Source organism: Chionomys nivalis, chromosome 8, assembly GCF_950005125.1.
Source record: "Chionomys nivalis chromosome 8, mChiNiv1.1, whole genome shotgun sequence".
NCBI lineage: Eukaryota > Metazoa > Chordata > Mammalia > Rodentia > Cricetidae > Chionomys > Chionomys nivalis.
The window spans coordinates 55731143-55750047 of NC_080093.1; the positions used below are offsets into that span (position 1 = coordinate 55731143).

An 18905-nucleotide genomic window follows, 5' to 3' on the forward strand; every position below is an offset into this window, starting at 1 on the left:
TTCAGAGGCCAGCCTGGTCTACACAATGAGATGTCTAAAAAAAGACTTGAGTTAATGTAGCATCTGCAAGGTGCTTGGGCAGCCGATATAGACACTAGTTGCTGGAAACATACCCTGTGTCACCTAGTGCCTCCCATTACTACAGAGGATACTACTCAAGCAGACCCACCAGCCGAGGGTGGTTTCCCCATCCCAACCTTGCGGGTGCCAAGGCCCTTTTATGGCCTTGGTTTTTGCCTCTTGTCTGACTTTTCTCCCTAAACCTTTCTCGGCTCCCAGCCCATTAAGTGGGGACAGTTGAACACAGCTGCAGTCTCTCCACATTGGTTTCAGGCTCGTCCCAGAAGTGCTGATCCAGAGTGCAGTGGGCTCTGGTGCCTCTAGGTAGGAACCTGGGAAGTGGAAAGCATGAGGACTGTCTACCACTGTGCCCATGAGTGAGCGCTCGTAGTGTTAGGTGACACAGGCTGGGTCTCCAGCAGCTGGCATCCTTGTCAGCTGCCTAAGCATGGTGCAGGTGCTACATTAACTCATCACTTTCTAAAATTTTGAGACAACGTCTCACTGTGTAGCCCTGGCTGGCCTGGAACTCACCATGTAGACAAGCTGAGCTGACCACGAGATGCTAAGTGAGGACGAATCCATCTCTGCCTTGGTGGATCCCAGGTCAGGGCTGCACCTGTAGCTCGATGATCCCATCCTTGCCAGTGAGAGGAACCCAAGTCAGGGGTTTGTCCAGGGACTGGAGCCTGAGTTATTCTCCAGGCTGCATCTTTGTGTGGAGCACTTAGACTGTCTGATGCTCTGATCCTTGAGCTTGCCTAGAACTGGTGTAATGTTGGCTGGGGTGCCATAACTGGGTGGAAACTTGGAGTGGACAGCTCAGCAGCCGGGGCAGTTGGTGAGGCTCTGGTCAGGGTTAGGGTGCCAGATTTTGAGGAGGATCTCTCAGCTCAAGCATCTTCACCCAAGCTCCCAGTCCTTTGCTGGAAAGTGGGTCCTGTCCTGGAAGCCGAGGCCGACTCCACCACTCAGTTTGCAGTGACCGAGGCACATAGTTCTCCCCATGTAGCCATGGGGAGAGGGATTCTGGAGGGCTCCCAGAGGGAGGGGGACATCTGCAGCAGCTGGAAGGACCAAGAGGTGGTAAGAATCTGAGGGGAAGCAGGGCCCTGGACTGATTGAGGCCCTGTGGGTTTGGGGATCAACCCTTCTGCCTTGAGTGTAGTGGGATACTAGAATCCTCCGTTTCTGTGGATGCTCTGCTGGTACTACTCCAGAGCATGGGAGTGCTTTTGTGTCCTCCCCCACCCTTTGCTAGAGAGCCACCTCTGCAAGGGAGCCCAGTCAGCAGCTGTGCCCTGCATCTTCAGCAGGACACAGTCATGTTATAATTCATCTCACAAAGGCTAAAACACAGCTCTGGTAGGGGGAGGGCAGAGAATTGTTTCTCGACATCAAATGAAAATTCACTTATATCCTTTGTCACCAAAGGCAGGTTAGGTCAGAGCTGCTAGGGCTGGCCTCCAGCTGTGCTACCACAGCACTGAAGAGTCATGGAACTTGCCCTAGAATTGGGTAGCTCTTTAGCCACGCTGACCTTGACCATTTCTTCCAAGGTCATCTGGGTGCTTTTAGCAATATAAAAACCAGGGCAGAGTGGTAGCCTTAAAGACCTAGTTTAATTAGAGCCTCAAACCTGCAGGGGCCAGCAACATACCATCTTTGGGACATAAGAAATATCAAGTCTTAGGCAAGTCTATGGAGGCATTTTCTTGATATATTAATGTGGGAAGGCATAGTGCGCTGGAATGGTGCTATCTCTGGGCTAGTGGTTCTAGGCTGTATATAAAAGCAAGTTGACAAATCAATTCTATTTCTGTAAATATGATTTGTTAAGTTTTGAATGATACTGTAGTTCTTGAAAATGTGTACCTATGTTTAATCGCCTTTTAGCTTTGTAAGAACAAGATGTGCAGGGCTTGATTATTAGTCAAGCTAGCAAAATGCTGAGCATTGTTTTCAGTTTAAAGGTTGTTTTAATGTAAAAGTTGGAAGGGTAACATATTTGAAATATTTGTGTTTGTTGGAGGTCAATACTGGAGGATGGGAAAAGCATGTGTGTTTTTGAAGTATAAATAAAGATGGCAAGCAGTTCAGGAAAAAAAAAAGAAAAAAAAAAAGAAATATCAAGTCTGCTTCTAGCCAGCTTCTTGGGTTTCTCAGGGACCAGTAACATACTGTCCAGAGGGGTATGGCAAGGTAAATACCAGGTCAATCACCAACATTTCCTTGGCTTTAGGTTGATTACAGAAACCACAGGAACAACAAGGCCAGGCAAGATGGACAACAGGGACTGGTGACTGTAGGGTAAACCTGTGCTAAATACCCATTCAGTTGTCCTAGAAGTTGGACAGGGAGTTGATTCACCACCCAGGGGCATGGAGAGACAGGAGTCAGAGGTGGCTAGGGTCACAAGGGGCAAGGGCAGGAGGTTTCAGAGGAAAGCTGTGGGACAGCTCCAGGGGGGGTTGGTCCTTAAGTCTGTGTAACTCCAATGTGGAGCTGCCAGCTATAGATGGTACTAATGGGCCACTGAAGGAGGGAAGCACACCCTGTGGGCTGAGGGACAGCGGACAAAGGTTTGTATATTGGGCTCTCCAGAGTAGGAAAGGGTGCTGCATTGCTAAGATAAAGTGGCCTTGGGGAATGATTAAGAGTTGACAGCCCCTGTCTCCCCTGAGGTTGCAGGTAGTAATGAGTGAGGCCAGTGGGTTCATAGCTGCATGCCTCACTCTCACAATGTTCATGAGTAACTTATTTTTTTGATTTTTTGAGACAGGGTTTCTTTGTGTAGTCCTGGCTGTCCTAGAACTAGCTCTGTAGACCAGACTGGCCCTAATCTTACAGATATCCACCTGCCTCTACCTCCCAAGTGCAGAGATGAAAGGTGTGTCCCCCACAGCTGACTTATCATGAGTAACTTCTGCAGGCTGCAGCTGCACCGTGTGCCCCACCCAGCACCATTTGGGTTTTTTCCCTAGCTGCAGGGTATCTGGATAAAGGACCACATGGCTGGAGAGGCCTAGCTCAGTGTCATTACAGTCCTGCTCTCTGGAGAAGAGAGGCACTCATCACTGGAAAGAAAAGGTAGTCTGGGTATGACCCCCATCTTAAGCCCTTGGTGGGCACTTAAAAGTGTCTCTCTGCTAGGGCTGAATTCCTTCCTCTTTGCTATCCCCTGCATAGGGCTGACAGTGATGTGTTTTGTTACATTGTTTTCCTCCCTTAGAAATTAATTCAGAGGGGGCTGGAGAGATGGCTCAGCGGTTAAGAGCAGTGACTGTTCTTCCGGAGGACCTGAGTTCAATTCCCAGCAACCACATGGTGGCTCACAACCATCTGTAATGAGATCTGGTGCCCTCTCTCTGGCCTGCAGGCATCCATGGAGGCAGAATGTTGTATACATAATAAATAAATAAAATCTTTAAAAAAAAAAAGAAATTAATTCAGAACATGAGGTTTTAAGCAAGAGTAGTAATTTCTGTTTATTGGAAGTCATGCTGTGTGTGGCTTCTTGACAGGCTATTCTTTTTTTTTTTTTTTTTTTTTTTTTTGGTTTTTCGAGACAGGGTTTCTCTGTGGTTTTGGAGCCTGTCCTGGAACTAGCTCTTGTAGACCAGGCTGGTCTCGAACTCACAGAGATCCACCTGCCTCTGCCTCCCAAGTGCTGGGATTAAAGGCGTGCGCCACCACCGCCCGGCATGACAGGCTATTCTTATGTCTCTCAAACACCCTTTTGTCCTGGTGCTGTGGATCAAAGAGAAATAGCTCAGTGGCCAGGCTTCCCAGGGTTCTGGGGCAGGAGCAGGACAGGCTGGGGAGAGATGGCTCTAGTAACAGCCTCTGCATAGCCTTTCTTCCTCGAAGGCGGAAGCGGGTGACGCATTCCTAGAGAGCACCCAACGACGTAGCTAGAAGGGTGGGAGAGGAACAGTAGGAAGAAGCCTAGTGGCTTCTCTTCTTTCCTGTTGATGGCCACCACCTTGGGGGTTGCTCCATTTCAGGTCAGTGTTGGCTGTGTTCCTGTTTGTCTTTGTCTTGTCATGACTACTTAAGAACATGGCCATTCTGACATGTGGGTGGTCCTTGTTGCCCCAGCTTATGGAGTAGGGTTTTATGAGTGGACCTCTGGGAATAATGTGTGTCCCAGGAAAGTAGTCCCCACAGGGTCCCATGGTCTTTGCAGCATCCCCACCCACTCCTGTCCCCTGTGTTCTATCTCGCCTTGCAGCCGGGTTTGCCTCTCCTTTGGTGTCAGAACCTCTGACCCACCCCTGTTCTCCAGGTGCTCCTCATGCCCCTGCTCTCAGCCATCCTTGTCTTCTCATCCATTCCTGCCCTGCTCAGTGAGTGTCCCAGTGACACAATGAGGGCAGATGCTGTGGCAGCCCTGCCTGGAGAAGCTAAAGGTGACCACTGGGGTCTGTGCCTAGAGACAGTGAACCCAAAGGTCAGATGACAGCAAACAACACTGTGCACTGGAACCAGCTGTGCCTGGGCAGAAGCGTGTGGTGATCAGACCTTTGTAATCTACCTTAAACGAGCAGAGTGCCCTCTGGCCTGGCCTTTGCCTCTGGGTGAGGTCTGACTTAAGCGGGTACCATTCTAGGTCTCAGGAGCCCAGACAGTGGGCAGGGCTGTTATCTAGTAGATAGCAGATACTGTCTACTTTGACTAGTCCTTGTCTATAGTTCCTTCTGAGCTTCTGACCTGGGGTCCGAGTATACTTGCAGCCTGACCAGTGTGATTTAGCAGGGGAAGAGGTTCTTGTTGCTTCAGACTGGATCCGTGTCCCCTCCCTGTATAAGGAATAAATGTCTATGCAGAAATATCTTCCCATTGATAGAGGCCTGCTTTTCTTCATGGTGACTGGTGGGACTGCTGTAAGACTTCAGTTCTTTCCCAGCTTTCAGTGAGGCTACAGATCCTTGGTGGGACTTTACCAGGTGTAGCTACTCTGCTTCGAGCCTTCTAGGCCCCAAGAGCCTCTCGCTCAAAGGCTTCAGCCACACCCATCTGAACCTTCCTCCAACCATACTGCTGATCCTTGTCACAAGATAGAACTAGGAGCCGGGTGGTGGTGGCACACGCCTTTAATCCCAGCACTCGGGAGGCAGAGGCAGGCGGATCTCTGTGAGTTCGAGACCAGCCTGGTCTACAAGAGCTAGTTCCAGGACAGGCTCCAAAACCACAGAGAAACCCTGTCTTGAAAAACCAAAAAAAAAAAAGATAGGACTAGGGAAGGCTGCTCCTCCGCCAGCCTCCAGCTACAGCCACTCAGATATAGAAACAGCAGAGCCTGACATACTAGGAGCCTGGAAACATTGGTGGGTTCTTGGATGAGGGTCCCACATAGGAGCAGGCAAGCTTTTTTCATGCTTAATTCTGTCTTAATTACTATTTTATTGCTCTGAAGAGAGCATGACCAAGGCAACTCCGTAAAAGAAAGTATTTAATTGGTGACTTGCTTACAGTTTTAGGCTAGTCTATAATCATCATGGCAGGAAGCTGATAGGTATGGCAGTGGAACAGTAGCTGAGGTCTTTACATCCTGAACCTGAACTGCAGGCAGGCAGGCAGGCAGGCAGGCAGGCAGGCAGGCAGGCAGGCAGGCAGGCAGGCAGGCAGGCAGGCAGGCAGGGAGGGAGGGAGGGGGAGGGAGAGAGAGAGAGAGAGAGAGAGAGAGAGAGAGAGAGAGAGAGAGAGAGAGAGAGAGAGAGAGAGAGAGCGCACCTGGCCAGGCTTTTGAAACCTCAAAGTTCCCCTCTCAGTGACACACCTCCTCCAGCAAGACCACACCTCCTAACTTTTCTAAACAGTTCAAATAACTGGTGACTAAATACTCAAATATATGAAGGAGCCCTCTCATTCCAGTCATTACAGAGTCCTTATGTTTCTGGATTGAATGTTTGGGCCCCATTTGATTGGGAGCAGAAGTAAGAGCAACTGTTTTACTACAAGGCTAAGATAATGCGTTTGCAGAGGCCCAGGCCTGGAGACATGGGGAAATTGCTTATCCATGTCTGGGCAACAGAGACCTCCATGAGTCTGTGCTGTCCCATATGTTCCCACTATGGATTGGTTCTGGCACAGGGCTGAGTCCCAGATACGTTGTGCAGCTCTTGTCTCTTTTTCCCTCAGAACTTTCTAGGGGCAAGGAAATAGGGATATCTCTGTTTGACTTCAGCCCTTATCCTAGCACCTGGAGTATGGATGGTTCCGGACAAATAGCACTTTGCCCCCATCCCTGAGGGAAAGTGCCGAAGGTCCTCGTAGAGGGAAGAGAAGGCTGGAATCCCAGACAGCAGGTCTGGTCTGACTCTGACTGGGGAAGGCCATACATAGTAACCCGAGGTAGGTGTGCTTGTCTTGTCACAGGACCGACCAGCTGGGTATGTTTACACACAAGGAGTTTGAAAAACTGGCCCCTGTGCTAGATGGCTTCAGCCTCATGACATACGACTACTCCACATCACAACAGTGAGTATGTGCTGGTAGGATGCTGTAGGTACGGGGAGTCTTCAGGAAGACACAGACCTGCACCTTGGTCTTTCAAGCAGACATCTGCCTATGGGCCCTGTGGCTCTGCATAGATGGACAGTCAGTCACTTTCTCTGCACCTGAATGCTGCCAGATAGAAGCAGATGCTGTTGGGCCTCATTCTCAGGAGAGGTGATTCTTTGGGCAGTCTCTCCCTAGGAGGTGCTTCATTACCAGTAACATAGGCGTAGTATGTCTGCTGCTTCTGTTTTCCTTGGGCCTTGGCCCCAGCTGCATGTATACTGACCCTTCCTTGCCCAGTATTCCAGACCTGTTCCTACTGCTCTGGGGATGGGGAGGTTACATTAGTACTTTGTCCCATTCAAGGCACTTGTGGGTCCCATCAAAAGGTGCTGGGGCCACTTTGCCTGTGGTACTTCAATGATATGTTTATTGTTTAAAAAAATTGTAACATGTTCAGAGTCTCATTTTTCTAAGATTTATTTTGTTATTTTTAATTATACATATGTGTTTGTGTTTGGGGGTATAAGCATGTGTGTGGGTTCTCAAGGAGGCCAGATGTGTCAGATCCCCTGGAACTGGAGTTACAGGCACTTATGAGCCTCTGGATGTGGGTGCTGGAAACTGAACTCAGATTCTCTGCAGGAGCAGTGTAAACTCTTAACTGCTGAGCTATCTCTCCAGCCAGCCCTGTTTTTTTGTTGTTTTTGTTTTGTTTTGTTTTTTAAAGACAAGGTTTCTCTGTGTAGCACTGGCTGTCCTGGAGCTCACCATGTAGACCAGGCTGGTCTTGAGCTCACAAAGGCCTGCTTCTGCCTCTTAAATGCTGGGGTTAGAGGTGTGCACCACTATCCCTGGCATCCCCATTCTTGAGAGGCATTTGCTATAACACAGAAGGAAATGGGTCCAAATGGATAACCTAGAGGACCAGACTCTAGTCAAATGCAGGGCTTCTTGCCAGCTGCTAAGAGTGGCTCCATTCTCCATTTAACTTGCAGGCCTGGCCCTAATGCTCCATTGTCATGGATTCGAGCCTGTGTCCAAGTCCTAGACCCCAAGTCACAGTGGCGAAGCAAGATCCTCCTGGGGCTGAACTTCTACGGCATGGACTATGCAGCCTCCAAGGATGCCCGTGAGCCTGTCATTGGGGCCAGGTGAGCCCAGGGCCCTCCGGGTCACATTCCAGGTGTGGTTAGTCATAGACGTGTGGGTTTCAATCCCTGGGAAAAGGGAGAAAAGTTGGGACTGAGGAGGTTAGGGGTAGGTTCCTTTGGGCTTTGCAGACTGTGGGGTCTGAGATATGGGTTGAACAGAAAGCCTCAGTTCTCTGTTGGACACACCCCAGGCCTGTGAGGGCTAGCAGCTTCCCCACAGTGTTGGTGTCATCGCCAAGGTCTGCATTTGTGGTGCAGTTGTCCTGCCATTGGGAACAGGGTTGGATGTGACATGGCTTTGTGCGTGGTTCGTCTGGGCTGCGCCTGTGTCATGTGGGCATGGCCAAGACTAGCTCCTTTCTGGTCCCATCATTTCCTCCAATTAGGGTCTCTTCCAACATCTTGGCTCTGTGGTTCTAATAATGTGAGCCCAAGCATCTGTGTTTTAAAAGATTGCTCCCGCTTTCTCCCTGTGCTTTTCCTGTGTGCTCATCTCCCCACTGCCTCCAAGCTTTAGTACTAGCTGTTGGTTTCAGCAGTCTGGTCAGCTCCATCTGTGTCACCCGTGCTCAGTGTTCGTCGAGCTCTCCATGGACTGTGCACTCACACTTTTTATTCTTTTTCGAGACAGGGTTTTTCTGTCTAGTCTTGGCTACCCTGGAACTTGATTTGTAGACCAGGCTGGCCTTAAACTCAAGAGATTCACCTGTCTATGCCTCCTGAGTGCTAGGATTAAAGGTGTGCACCAGCACCGCCCGGCCACACTCAAGCTTTTTACCAGATTTGGAAAGCATTTAATTTCCTCTACTTTTCCTCCCTCTCTGCTCCCTCAGACAAGAGTGTGTGTGGTACATGCTGGCCTGATTAGCTTGCCCCTTGGCTCCCGAGGTGTGTTGGACTTCTAATGGCTTTATTTTAATTTTGGTTGCTTTTATTGCTGTCTCTGAAGCTGATTTTTTTTCTTTAAAATATTTATTTAGTATGATACTGTGTTCTGCCTGCAGATCAGAAGAGGGCACCAGTTCTCATTACAGGTAGTTGTGAGCCACCTTGTGGTTACTGAACTCAGGACCTCTGGGAGAGCAGCCAGTACTCTTAACCTCTGAGCCATCTTGCTCCAGCCCCTGAAGCTGGTTTCTTTTGCCATTCCCTCTGCTATTAACTCGGAATTCAGCTTTCTAGGAGCACAAGGTGAGATAGGCTTCCTATTTGGGGGGTGCCCTGTGGGCCTTCTCCTTCCAGTGCCTGAACTGGGGTTACTTATCCTTATTTCCGGAAATGCTGTGCTTTCAGCTCAGAGCCTTCACTCACCCTCTGCCCTCACCTGCTGTTGGCACCAACTTTGTTTCTTACTGATGTCACTGTCAACTGCAGTTGGACCTGTGCCTTGGGTAAAGCAAATTGCTGCCCATACACACTTGTGTACTTATGCCCAGTGACATTGTTCACAGGGTCCCTCCAGGCCATGTTGTTCCAGAGTGAAGAACTCTCATTCTTTCATCCTGTGTCTCTTCTACTGGGATGTGTGCAAGGCAAGGTGGCAAGACAGGATGAATCCAGTACTGTGACTCTTCTGTGTCCCTGCTGTCACAGAAACTATGTGTTCTCTTCCTTATCTCATTCTCCTTGTTCTTGTTTCCTTTTGTTTTGGAGATAATCATGCTCTGTAGCCCAGGCTGGCCCAGAACTTACTCTGTAGCTCAGGCTAACTTAAGTCTAAGGACAGTCCTCATGTTTGCGCTAGCTCCAGTTTCCAGATCTTATTTTCTGTTTAGTTTGTTCTCCCAAATTCCAAGCATTATCTGACAACCAGTGCTGGGGTGAAGGGTTCCTTCCCCTTGAAATTCCAAGGCTGTGTAGGCACCCTGGCTTTAAGTGGCTTTCACTGACCAAGGTTAGACCTCAGACATGAGTTCCTCTGCCAAGACAGGTAGTAGATCAGGCTAGTCAGCAGTTCTTGTCTCCATAGAATAAACAGTACTCCATGGGGGGGGGGCATTCCACACACATGAGAAGCCCCCAGAGGGGAATGTGTATCTGCTGAGAAGCCAGTGAAGATTCGCCTTGAAGTGTGAGACCTTTAATCCTATGAAGCTGTGAATGTCTGACTCAAGGTTTTACTGTCACAGGGAAGGTTTGGGGGTGGCTCTGCCATCAGCTGCCATCTCCTCCCAAGAGGAGGGAAGGGGAGAGTCTCACCAGTGCTCTTCCTGTGGCAGCAACCCTCTGACACTGAGTGTCAGCCTCATTCTTCCTTCTGTCTAGGGCCCAACCCTGGCTGCTGCTCACCCACCAAATTCTCTTAGATTTGTGTGTGAGGTCAAGGGACCTGTTGTAGACAGGGCCTCTACAAGGGTTTTCATTGACTTTTCTTCCCAAAGCAGAATTTCTTTCAGATTGATGGCACAGGGAATCTTGGGGCCATAGATCACAGTCTCTTCCCTGTTGTGGCCCAGCCCCTGTGGTGGAGCTGAATCCAGATAAGCGAGGTGGCCGTGAGGCAAACAGACCTGTCCCCTGCTGACAATGTCCAGCTGCAATCCCCGAGGCCCCCAGGCCAGGAACAGCGTCTAGGCCCTAGATTCTGGGGGAAGGTGTTGGGGACAGACTGACTAGGGTCTAGCTGCTCCTCAAGAACACAGCTTAGCAGGATGCCACCCTTTCTGTCATCACCTGGATTACCTCTACTGATGCCCCCATTAGGGCAGATAATGACTGGGCGAGATGCAGGTGAGCTTCTTCAGTTCTTTGGGATTCAGTTGCTCTTTCTGTGAGAATCCAAGCAGGGTCTCAGGACGATCTGCCAGCCTACCTTAGCCTCCATCACAGAGCCCTAGTCCTCTCCAAGGGAGATATGGTTCAGCCTCCTACCATCTGCTCAGCTATAGATGGAGCCAAGGCTCTGAGATGGGGTGATTAGTCACCTCTCTCAAGCCAGTGCCTGTGGTATGTTTGTCTCTACCAGCTAGGCAGACATCTGTGCCCGATGGTGGGATCTACAGAGTAGTGTCCCTTTTCTATATGACCAGGGCTGCTAAGGAAGCTCTGGGATGGCCTGCTCATTGCCTGTCTCTAGAGTTATGGCACCCCTAACAGTGGCAGAAACTGAGGTTTAGGGTTCCTGTCCTCGTCCCCTCACTTGGCTAACTCAGCATTAAGTAAGCTGGTTAAGCATTACAGCCACTGCACATACACTGACCTACTGGACAGCTTTCTTCTCCCTTCTACCCCATGTAAGCTGAACTCTTGTGGACTGTGTCCCCCCTGGCTCCACCCTGCCTCCAGGCCATAGAATCATCCTAGTGATGAGTGAATCAAGGCCAGCTGGCCAGGAAGTGTGTGGGCTCCTCCCAGCATGGGCTGTGGATGCTCCTAACATGGTGATGCTGTAATTCTCCTGTGATACATTTGGAAGTCATCATGGTCCAGGCAGCCTGTCAAATGGAGAGCCAGCCTTGGTGCTAATGATTATCTCTACCCTGTGAAGCCAAGGCGAGTTCCATTGTCAGCGTATCTGATAACTTTGTGTCCTGTGGTGAGAAGACCTAACTGTGGCAAAGCTAGAAGCCAGGTGAAGATGAGGCCTGGCAGCATGGTCCTCATTCCTACCCACCCTTCATATGCATCTCTCACACTAGACGACCTGAGAGAGATCCTGGGCCACCTCTCTGAGTTCCTCCTTGCTCAGCCCCAGCTTACTTTTGCATATCAATGTATCCAGAGCATTCTGACCAAACCCGCTTATTACAGCCCTGCTTTTTGTTGTGTTTATGAAATTATTTTGGGGATGGGAAAGCACATATATGCCATGGTGCTTGTATGGAGGTTAGAGAACAACATGCAGAAGTTGGTTCTCTCCTTTCACTGTATGGGTTCTGGGGATCAAACCTGGGTCATCTGGCTTGATGGCAAGTACCTTTACCCATGAGCCTTCTCACTGGCCCTGTTTTTATTCTTTTTAGGGGGGTGGGGGTTCGAGACAGGGTTTCTCTGTGTAACAGTAGTACTGACTGTGCTGGAACTTGCTTTTGTAGACAGGTTGGCCTCAAACTCACAGAGAACCACCTACCTCTGCCTCCCGAGTGCTGGGATTAAAGATGTGTGCCACTGCCTCCTGGCCCTGATTGTTTCTGAAATTAATTTTATTTATTTATTTTTTATTTTATGTGCATTGATGTTTTGCCAGCATGTCTGTGTGAGAGTGTCAATTCTTGGAGTTACAGACAATTGAAAGCTGCCATGTGGGTGCTGGAATTGAAACCAGGTCCTCTAGAACAACAGTTAGTGCTCTTAACCACTGAGCCATTAATTTTTAATTTGTTTTTATTTTTGATTATGTATATTGTGGTGGGGGTGTGTATGAATACAAGTGTCAGAGGTTATCAGATGTCCATGGAGCTGTGGTTAGAGATGGGTGTGTGGGTATTGGAAACTGAATTTGGGTTCTTAATTGCTGAGCCACCATTTCAGCCTCTATTTTTTGTTTGTTTGTTTCTGTTTTTTGAGACAGGGTTTCTCTGTGTAGCCCTGGCTGCCCTGAAACTCACTCTGTAGACCACATTGGCTTCAAACTCAGAGATCCACTTGCCTCTCTATCCTGAGTACTGGGATTAAAGGAGTGTGCCACCACTGCCTGCTTTCCAGTTCCTGTTTGTTTGTTTTTTTTTTAAAGTGAATTTTAAAAAGTTTTCTTAAATGTATATATTGTATGTTGAGCGTTTTCCACTTCTTGTCTTTATCTTCCTTTTCCTCACCCCTTCTGCCTGTTTTTAGTCTCTCTTGCCCCCTACACAGTTGGACTTAAGCTTTTGTGTGTGTGTATGTGATTTTATATAGCTGCCTAATATTTAGGGATCAAAAATAAGAGAAAACATAATACTTCTCTGAGAGTGACTTAATTCACTAAAAATGATTATCTCTGATTGCATTTATTTTCCTGTAAATAATGTGGTTTCATTTTCTGTTTGACAGACCTGGTTTTTAGGAGACCTCTTGAGCAGATCAAAAAAAGGCGTTTTGTCACCTGCCAGCTCTGCATGGTCAGCCCATGACACTGGCCTCGTTCAAGGCCTTTCTGCAGTTGGCCCTCAGCTCAGGTGCCATATGAGGGATACCCTAGGGAAATGATGGGTCTCCCTCTGGACTGAGCCTGTAGGGCTGGGCCCTGGGCAGGTCAGTGGGGGTGGAAATGCAGACCTTCTGTCCTGTAGGAGTGACTACATCCTAGCTTTAAAAAATTTACTTTTGGGTTAAGAGTACTCACTGTTCTTCAGAGGACCCTGTTTCAATTCCCAGCACCCACATGGCAGCTCACAACTGTCTGGGCTCTGACACCCTTACATGGACATACATGCAGGCAAAATACAAATGAACATAAAATAAAAAATAAAAATAAATAAGTCATAAGTAAAAGCAGGGCAGTCGGCAGGTAGATCCCTGTGAGTTTGAAGCTAGTCTAGTCTACAGAGCTAGTTCCAGACAGCCAAGGCTACACAGAAAAACCCATCTTGAAAAAACAAAACAAAGATTTACTTATTTATATATATTTTTAAATTACTTTATGTGTGTGGGTGTATGCCTGGGCACCACATGCATTCCTGGTGCCCACGGAGGCCGGAAGAGAGTACTGGATCTCCTGTAACTGGAGTTACAGACAATTGTGAATTGCCATGTGGGTACTAGGATTTGAACCCTGGTCCTCTGGAAAAACAGCCAGTGCTCATAACTGCTCAGCCATCTCTCCAGGCCCTGTTTATCCATATGTATATGAGTGTTCTGTCTGCATGTATGTATGTGTACTGTGTTCATGTCTAATGTTCACAGACATAAGAAATCCAAAACTGGAACTAGAATTCTGGACAGTTGTGAGCTACTATGTGGGTACCAGGAACCAATCTTGGGTCCTCTGCAAGAGCAGTAATGTTGACAGAGGTTTCTGTCCCGCCCAGTCCCACAGCTGTTCAGTCCCAAAGAAGATACACAGAGGTCTACATTAATCATAAACTGGTTGGCCTATTGGCTCAGACTTATTAACTCTTATAACTTACATTAACCCATAATTCTTATCTGTGTTAGCCATGTGGCTTGGTACCTTTTATCAGTGAGGCATTCTCATCTTGCTTCCTCTTAGTCTGGGTGACAACTACAGACTCAGCCTTTCCTCTTCCCAAAATTCTACTGTTCTCGTCACCCCACCTATAATTCCTGCCTGGCTACTGGCCAATCAGCGTTTTATTAAAGCAATACAAGTGACAGGGTACAAGACCACTGTCCCACAACACAGTAAGTGCTCTTAACTGCTGAACCATCTCTCTAGCCTGCCCCAACATAGCTTTTGTTGGTACTGACCTGGCAGTGTGTCTAGCTGTAGTCAGTTCTTCATGGAGCTATCAGAGATCCATGTACAGATGAACCAGAAAGGACCAGTGTCACAGTGTGAGTTGTGTGTGGTTGAACCTTGTTCTGAGTTATCACTCTAGGCCCCACCATGGAGACTGAGGGTCCCACTGTCGATTGGGTCTGAGACTGGGAGCTCCTTCCCGGTCTCTGAGCAGTCTTGTCCTCTGGCCCTGTCCACTAATCACAGTGCACTCATTAGGCGCTGGGCCAGGAAGACCTGAGAACCTTTTATACTGGAAACATCCTGTGTCCCTGTGCTCTGAGCTCCTCTGGGAAGTGTCTGGGTAGATTTTCACACATGCCTCCATCAGCATGCTGACCCTTTCATCTGAGGCCTTGTGTCATATAGCATACCTCCATTTCAGAGTGTGCAAATAAGATATTCATAAAAGTGTATAACTCTCTCCAATTCCAGGACATTTCATTACTCCCCAAAGAAGCCTTTTACCCCTTACTAGTCATGCCTCAATCGCCTCAGTTCCTGTTGACCTCTACCCTGGATCATGTCTCTGAAGATTTGCCTGTTGTGTTACATGAAAATGGAATCATTCACTATGTAGTTGAGGCTTTTCTTAGCTTATTGAAATGCCTAGTCCTTAATTCTCCTTTCTTGAAGTGGCTGTTGTGTCTCTGAGCTGGTCCCAACCTCTAGGCTCAGGTGTAGTCTTCCTGACTACAGGCATTCTAGCTTCTTCTGTCTTCAGTATTTACTGTACCTTCCTGTAGACTTCAGGTGGTGCCCATGACCAGCTCCATGCCATCCTGTTTACCTTTTCCGTATCTCTCTTCTCACGGCATGTTTCCTGTCATCCTGTTTGCTTCTGCCTGAGTTTAGAGAGGTGTGTGTGATCCTTGCTGTTGTGCCTACAAACCTGGCCCCTAGATGGAGTCGCATAAGCCCTACAGGTCTTCATTTCTGCTGTGCTTGGGGATTGGCATATAATTCTGAGTGTTCTGTACCCACCCCGAGCATCTCTGTCCATCCTGCAGACATCTGTAGACTGACTTCTGTTACAAGGTTATCATGGGTGGCCTAGAAAGGAGGCATGCAGGAGGCCCATTGCTTCTGTCCTTGACAAACTGGCAGCTACACCTGGTTCCCAGAGCAGTCGCACTTCTTACACCTTCACCTGACTGAATTCTTTGTCCTCAGAGCCTGCTTAGAGAAGCAGTTCCTGGGGTTCATGCTGAAGGGTCCTTCTGTTCTGATCACATCTGCTCCTATAGGGCTGAGCATACACACATACACTAGCTGGGAAGGAAGGGCCCAGTTCTCTAAAGTATGTTGACTGAGACTCAGGAGGCTGCAGGTCTCGTGAGGGTGACCACAAAAGCAGGATTGCAGTGTATGTGGCCACAGACCCTAAGACCCCCAGCTCTGCACATCTCTGGCTCTTCTAGAGAATATCTCAGCTTAGCTTGGGTGGAAAGCCACAAACTATGTTAGTACCTTCATTGGCATTTGAGTCAGGTGGCCAAGTAGTATTTGGTCCTCTTCAGGGAGCTGATCTCCACAAACCCCTTAATATTTCCTGAGTGATATCCCTCCTGAATAAGCACCTGCCTTTATTAAGTTTTTAGGAGGGACCAGTGAAGACCAGAAAGGCATAGAGAACAAGCTAAGCAGAATGTATCCACAAAGCCTGCATGGAAACACAGGCCTGTGATCTTAGCACTCAGCAGGTGGATTGTGAGCTTGAGTCCAGTCTGGACTACATAATGAGACTGTCTCCAAAACTAAGTGCCACAGAACCATAGTACAAGGTGGTTCTTGCTATGCTGTGTAGCGAAGACTGCAGCTACTCAGGTTATCAGGTTGCTGCCATGGACATGAAGAGGGTACCTCAATGCCCTGCATCTGTTCCCTGAGGGGTGGCTACCACTGACTCACCTTTCCCAGTACTGTCTCTGCCTTCATTTGCTGTAGTCTGCATGCCACTGAGGGACAAGTTCATATCAGAGTTGGGGTGTTGTCTCAGGAGCAGAGAGGACAACAGTGCTTTCCCAAGCCTGGGGAGGTGGAACTGTGACCATAAGCTCACTACAAGAGTTCAGCTTGGGTTGAGGTGACTGTGAGCCAGGCTGTTTAGTTAGAGCTATTTGTTCCTTACTCGCCTTGGTCCCTGTGTCTTATTTGGTGTCTAGGAGACCCTAATACCTGCACAGTAGCTCCCATTCCATGTGCCATGAAGCCAAGGCAGTTCTCCAGGGACAGCCTCTGGAGCACAGCTGGATGACAGCTGTTCAAGTCTCCGAGATACCTTGGTGCTGTTGGGGCTCTACCCTGACCAGCACAGTAGCCTGCTTTTGTCAGGAGCCTAAGACAACCATAGCTCAGATCTAGAAGGCAGCTCCTCTGCTACTCTTATTCCCCTAACCCCCACATACTAGAGGCTTCCATGCTAGAGCCTCTGCTGCCCACTGTGCTTCTGTCAGAACGCAGGTTAATAGCCCTCCCACCTCAGGCTACAACAGGCATGTACTCTGTGACCACGCTCCTCCTTGATTGTGCCTGCTGGACCAGGGAGAACTCCCAGCTGTAGACAGAGGAGAATCTCCAAGGCCATCTATTAACAATCTTGTGGCCAAGGCCTATAGCTGGTACGGATGCTGCTCTGGTCTCAAATGTACAGCATGTGATGGATGGACTATGTGCCCCGGGTCCTCCTTACCCTAGCAGTTGAGAACACACCTTTCTTCAGGAGTGGCTGCACAATTTCAGCTGTGGAAATGAAGCAGTCCCCACCCCCACAACCTCGGGAAATGAAAGCCTGGGAGACTTAGTCTGTAAAAGCCAATGTTTCTGCCCACTATCCAGGAGAAAGCCCTGTCCTTTAATCCTTACTTCACACCAGTGGAGCAGTTGAAATCCAGACACTGGGTAGCTTGTTATCTGGGCTCACAAACACTGCTGTTTTGTGGTGCAGGACTTGTGTGCAGTGGGACCTTAAGGTCTGACCACCCGAGCTTACTGGCTGAAAATAAAGCTGAGTGCTGTTGGCTCTCTGTGGACCTTTAGGGACAGTGTATCCCTGACCCTTTCTGTGACAGCCACAGCCACATAGAAGCTAGGGTTTAGGGATGGGTGAGGGTATATGACCAGCTCTCACAACCATAACCTGATCTCTCCAGGTACATACAGACGCTGAAGGACCACAGGCCCCGACTGGTATGGGACAACCAGGCTGCGGAACACTTCTTTGAGTACAAGAAGTGAGTGACTTGTGGCCAGCCATTTGTAGGCAGGAAGCCTTGTGGGGAGGACATTGATGAGGGAGCAGTGGGGGATGGGAAACATTAAGGGGCCGGGACTGGTGAACTTAACCCTGGTGGTAGGAGACTGTAGCCCTCTGGCCTAGCCAGAAGGCAGGGTACATGGTCCCATTTCTCCTGCAGGAATCGCGGCGGGAGGCATGTTGTCTTCTACCCAACTCTGAAGGTATGTGCCATGTGCTTTGGCTGTCAACCATAATGTTGTGGAGGGGGGTGACAGTTTTGGTCAGATGACATTAATGGTACCAGTACTTGCCATCTGCTTTGGAGGTCTGTCCTGTGGTCTTGTTGAGGATGATTGTGGGGCTAGTGAGAAAGTGGGTGGAGCAGGTGCCTACACCTCTGTCTGCCCACAGTCTCTGCAGGTGCGGCTGGAGCTAGCCAGGGAGCTGGGCGTCGGGGTCTCCATCTGGGAGCTGGGCCAAGGCCTGGATTACTTCTATGACCTGCTGTAGGCTGGACAGCAACACCCAAGTGACTATGGACTTTTCTAAGCCATGGAGTGAGTGGTGAAATATAGGCCTCTTCTCTGTTTTCCGTGAGACATCTGTCCTCAGCAGGGCCCACGTGAGTGATTCTTGGCCTGGGCTAAGAATTGGGGCTCCTCCTACTAACTACTCATCGCTGCTTCCTGTGGGCCAGCTGAAAACAGTTCCCATCCCCCGGAGACAGTCTGGCTCAGGACTCAGGCCTCCTGGGTGCTTTGCAAGGCCTGTGTTGAATGTGGGTTTAGAAGATATAAACAATCACACTCTTCTAGTCCTGGCAAAAACAGCCGTTCCTAACACACCCTAAAACCTGAAAAGGGCAGTGCAGAGGGCCCTGCCCTCACACTACAGTCACCTGCCTGCCACAGACAGGTATGTGTCCCCACTGAGCTTGGTGTGACCAGGTTGTGGGGCCATATTGGAAACTGGCCCGTAACCCAGACTGTCTACCAGATGGCACAGGGATGGGGCATGCCTAGGGGGCAGCAGTAGGACTCGTGGGCTGAGTGGGGCCAGAGGGGTCTGTCTACTCTAGAGAACTGAACTAATGCTGGGGAAATGTCTAAGAATCCTGAGGCACCGACAGGTGAAGAGTAGCTGGCCCTTATCACCTCACCCCTTTATTCCAAGTTCCTTTGGCCATCACTTGTGTCTGTGCCCCCTTCCCATCCCTGCTAGGTATGATCTTCAGGTACCGATCCCTGGTCCTACAGGCCCTTGGGGGAAGCCTTCTAATCCACTAGCCAAGGCCCAAGTCATGGAGGCCAGAAATGCTGACCAGAACTCTGCCCTGTGAATTTCTGATATGTAGCTCAGGATCCTGAGGGTTAGGAATGAAGAAGACACTAAGGCAACAGGCCCAGGCCTAACTCATAAGAGATATGACCAACCCTGTGTCTTTTGGTGTTGTTTTGGAGTGGGTAAAGTCCTACCTAGCCATCAGTTGGGCTACCTACTGTCTATATCCTGCTGGACTAGAAGTGGATCCTGGCCACTCAGGTCAGTGTAGCCAGGGCTGAGAACTTGG

At 49.1% G+C, this 18905-nt stretch overlaps 1 protein-coding gene across 1 annotated transcript in view; it reads left to right on the plus strand.

Moving 5' to 3' along the window:
- Positions 1-17924, plus strand: part of Chid1 (chitinase domain containing 1) — a 36529-nt gene extending 18605 nt beyond the window's left edge. The window contains exons 9-13 of the mRNA XM_057777064.1: positions 6442-6543; positions 7563-7718; positions 17250-17330; positions 17514-17556; positions 17747-17924. Coding sequence (XP_057633047.1) covers positions 6442-6543; positions 7563-7718; positions 17250-17330; positions 17514-17556; positions 17747-17845 — 481 coding nt within the window. The 3' untranslated portion in view covers positions 17846-17924. The remainder of the gene's footprint in view (positions 1-6441; positions 6544-7562; positions 7719-17249; positions 17331-17513; positions 17557-17746) is intronic.
- Positions 17925-18905: the final 981 nt, after the last annotated feature.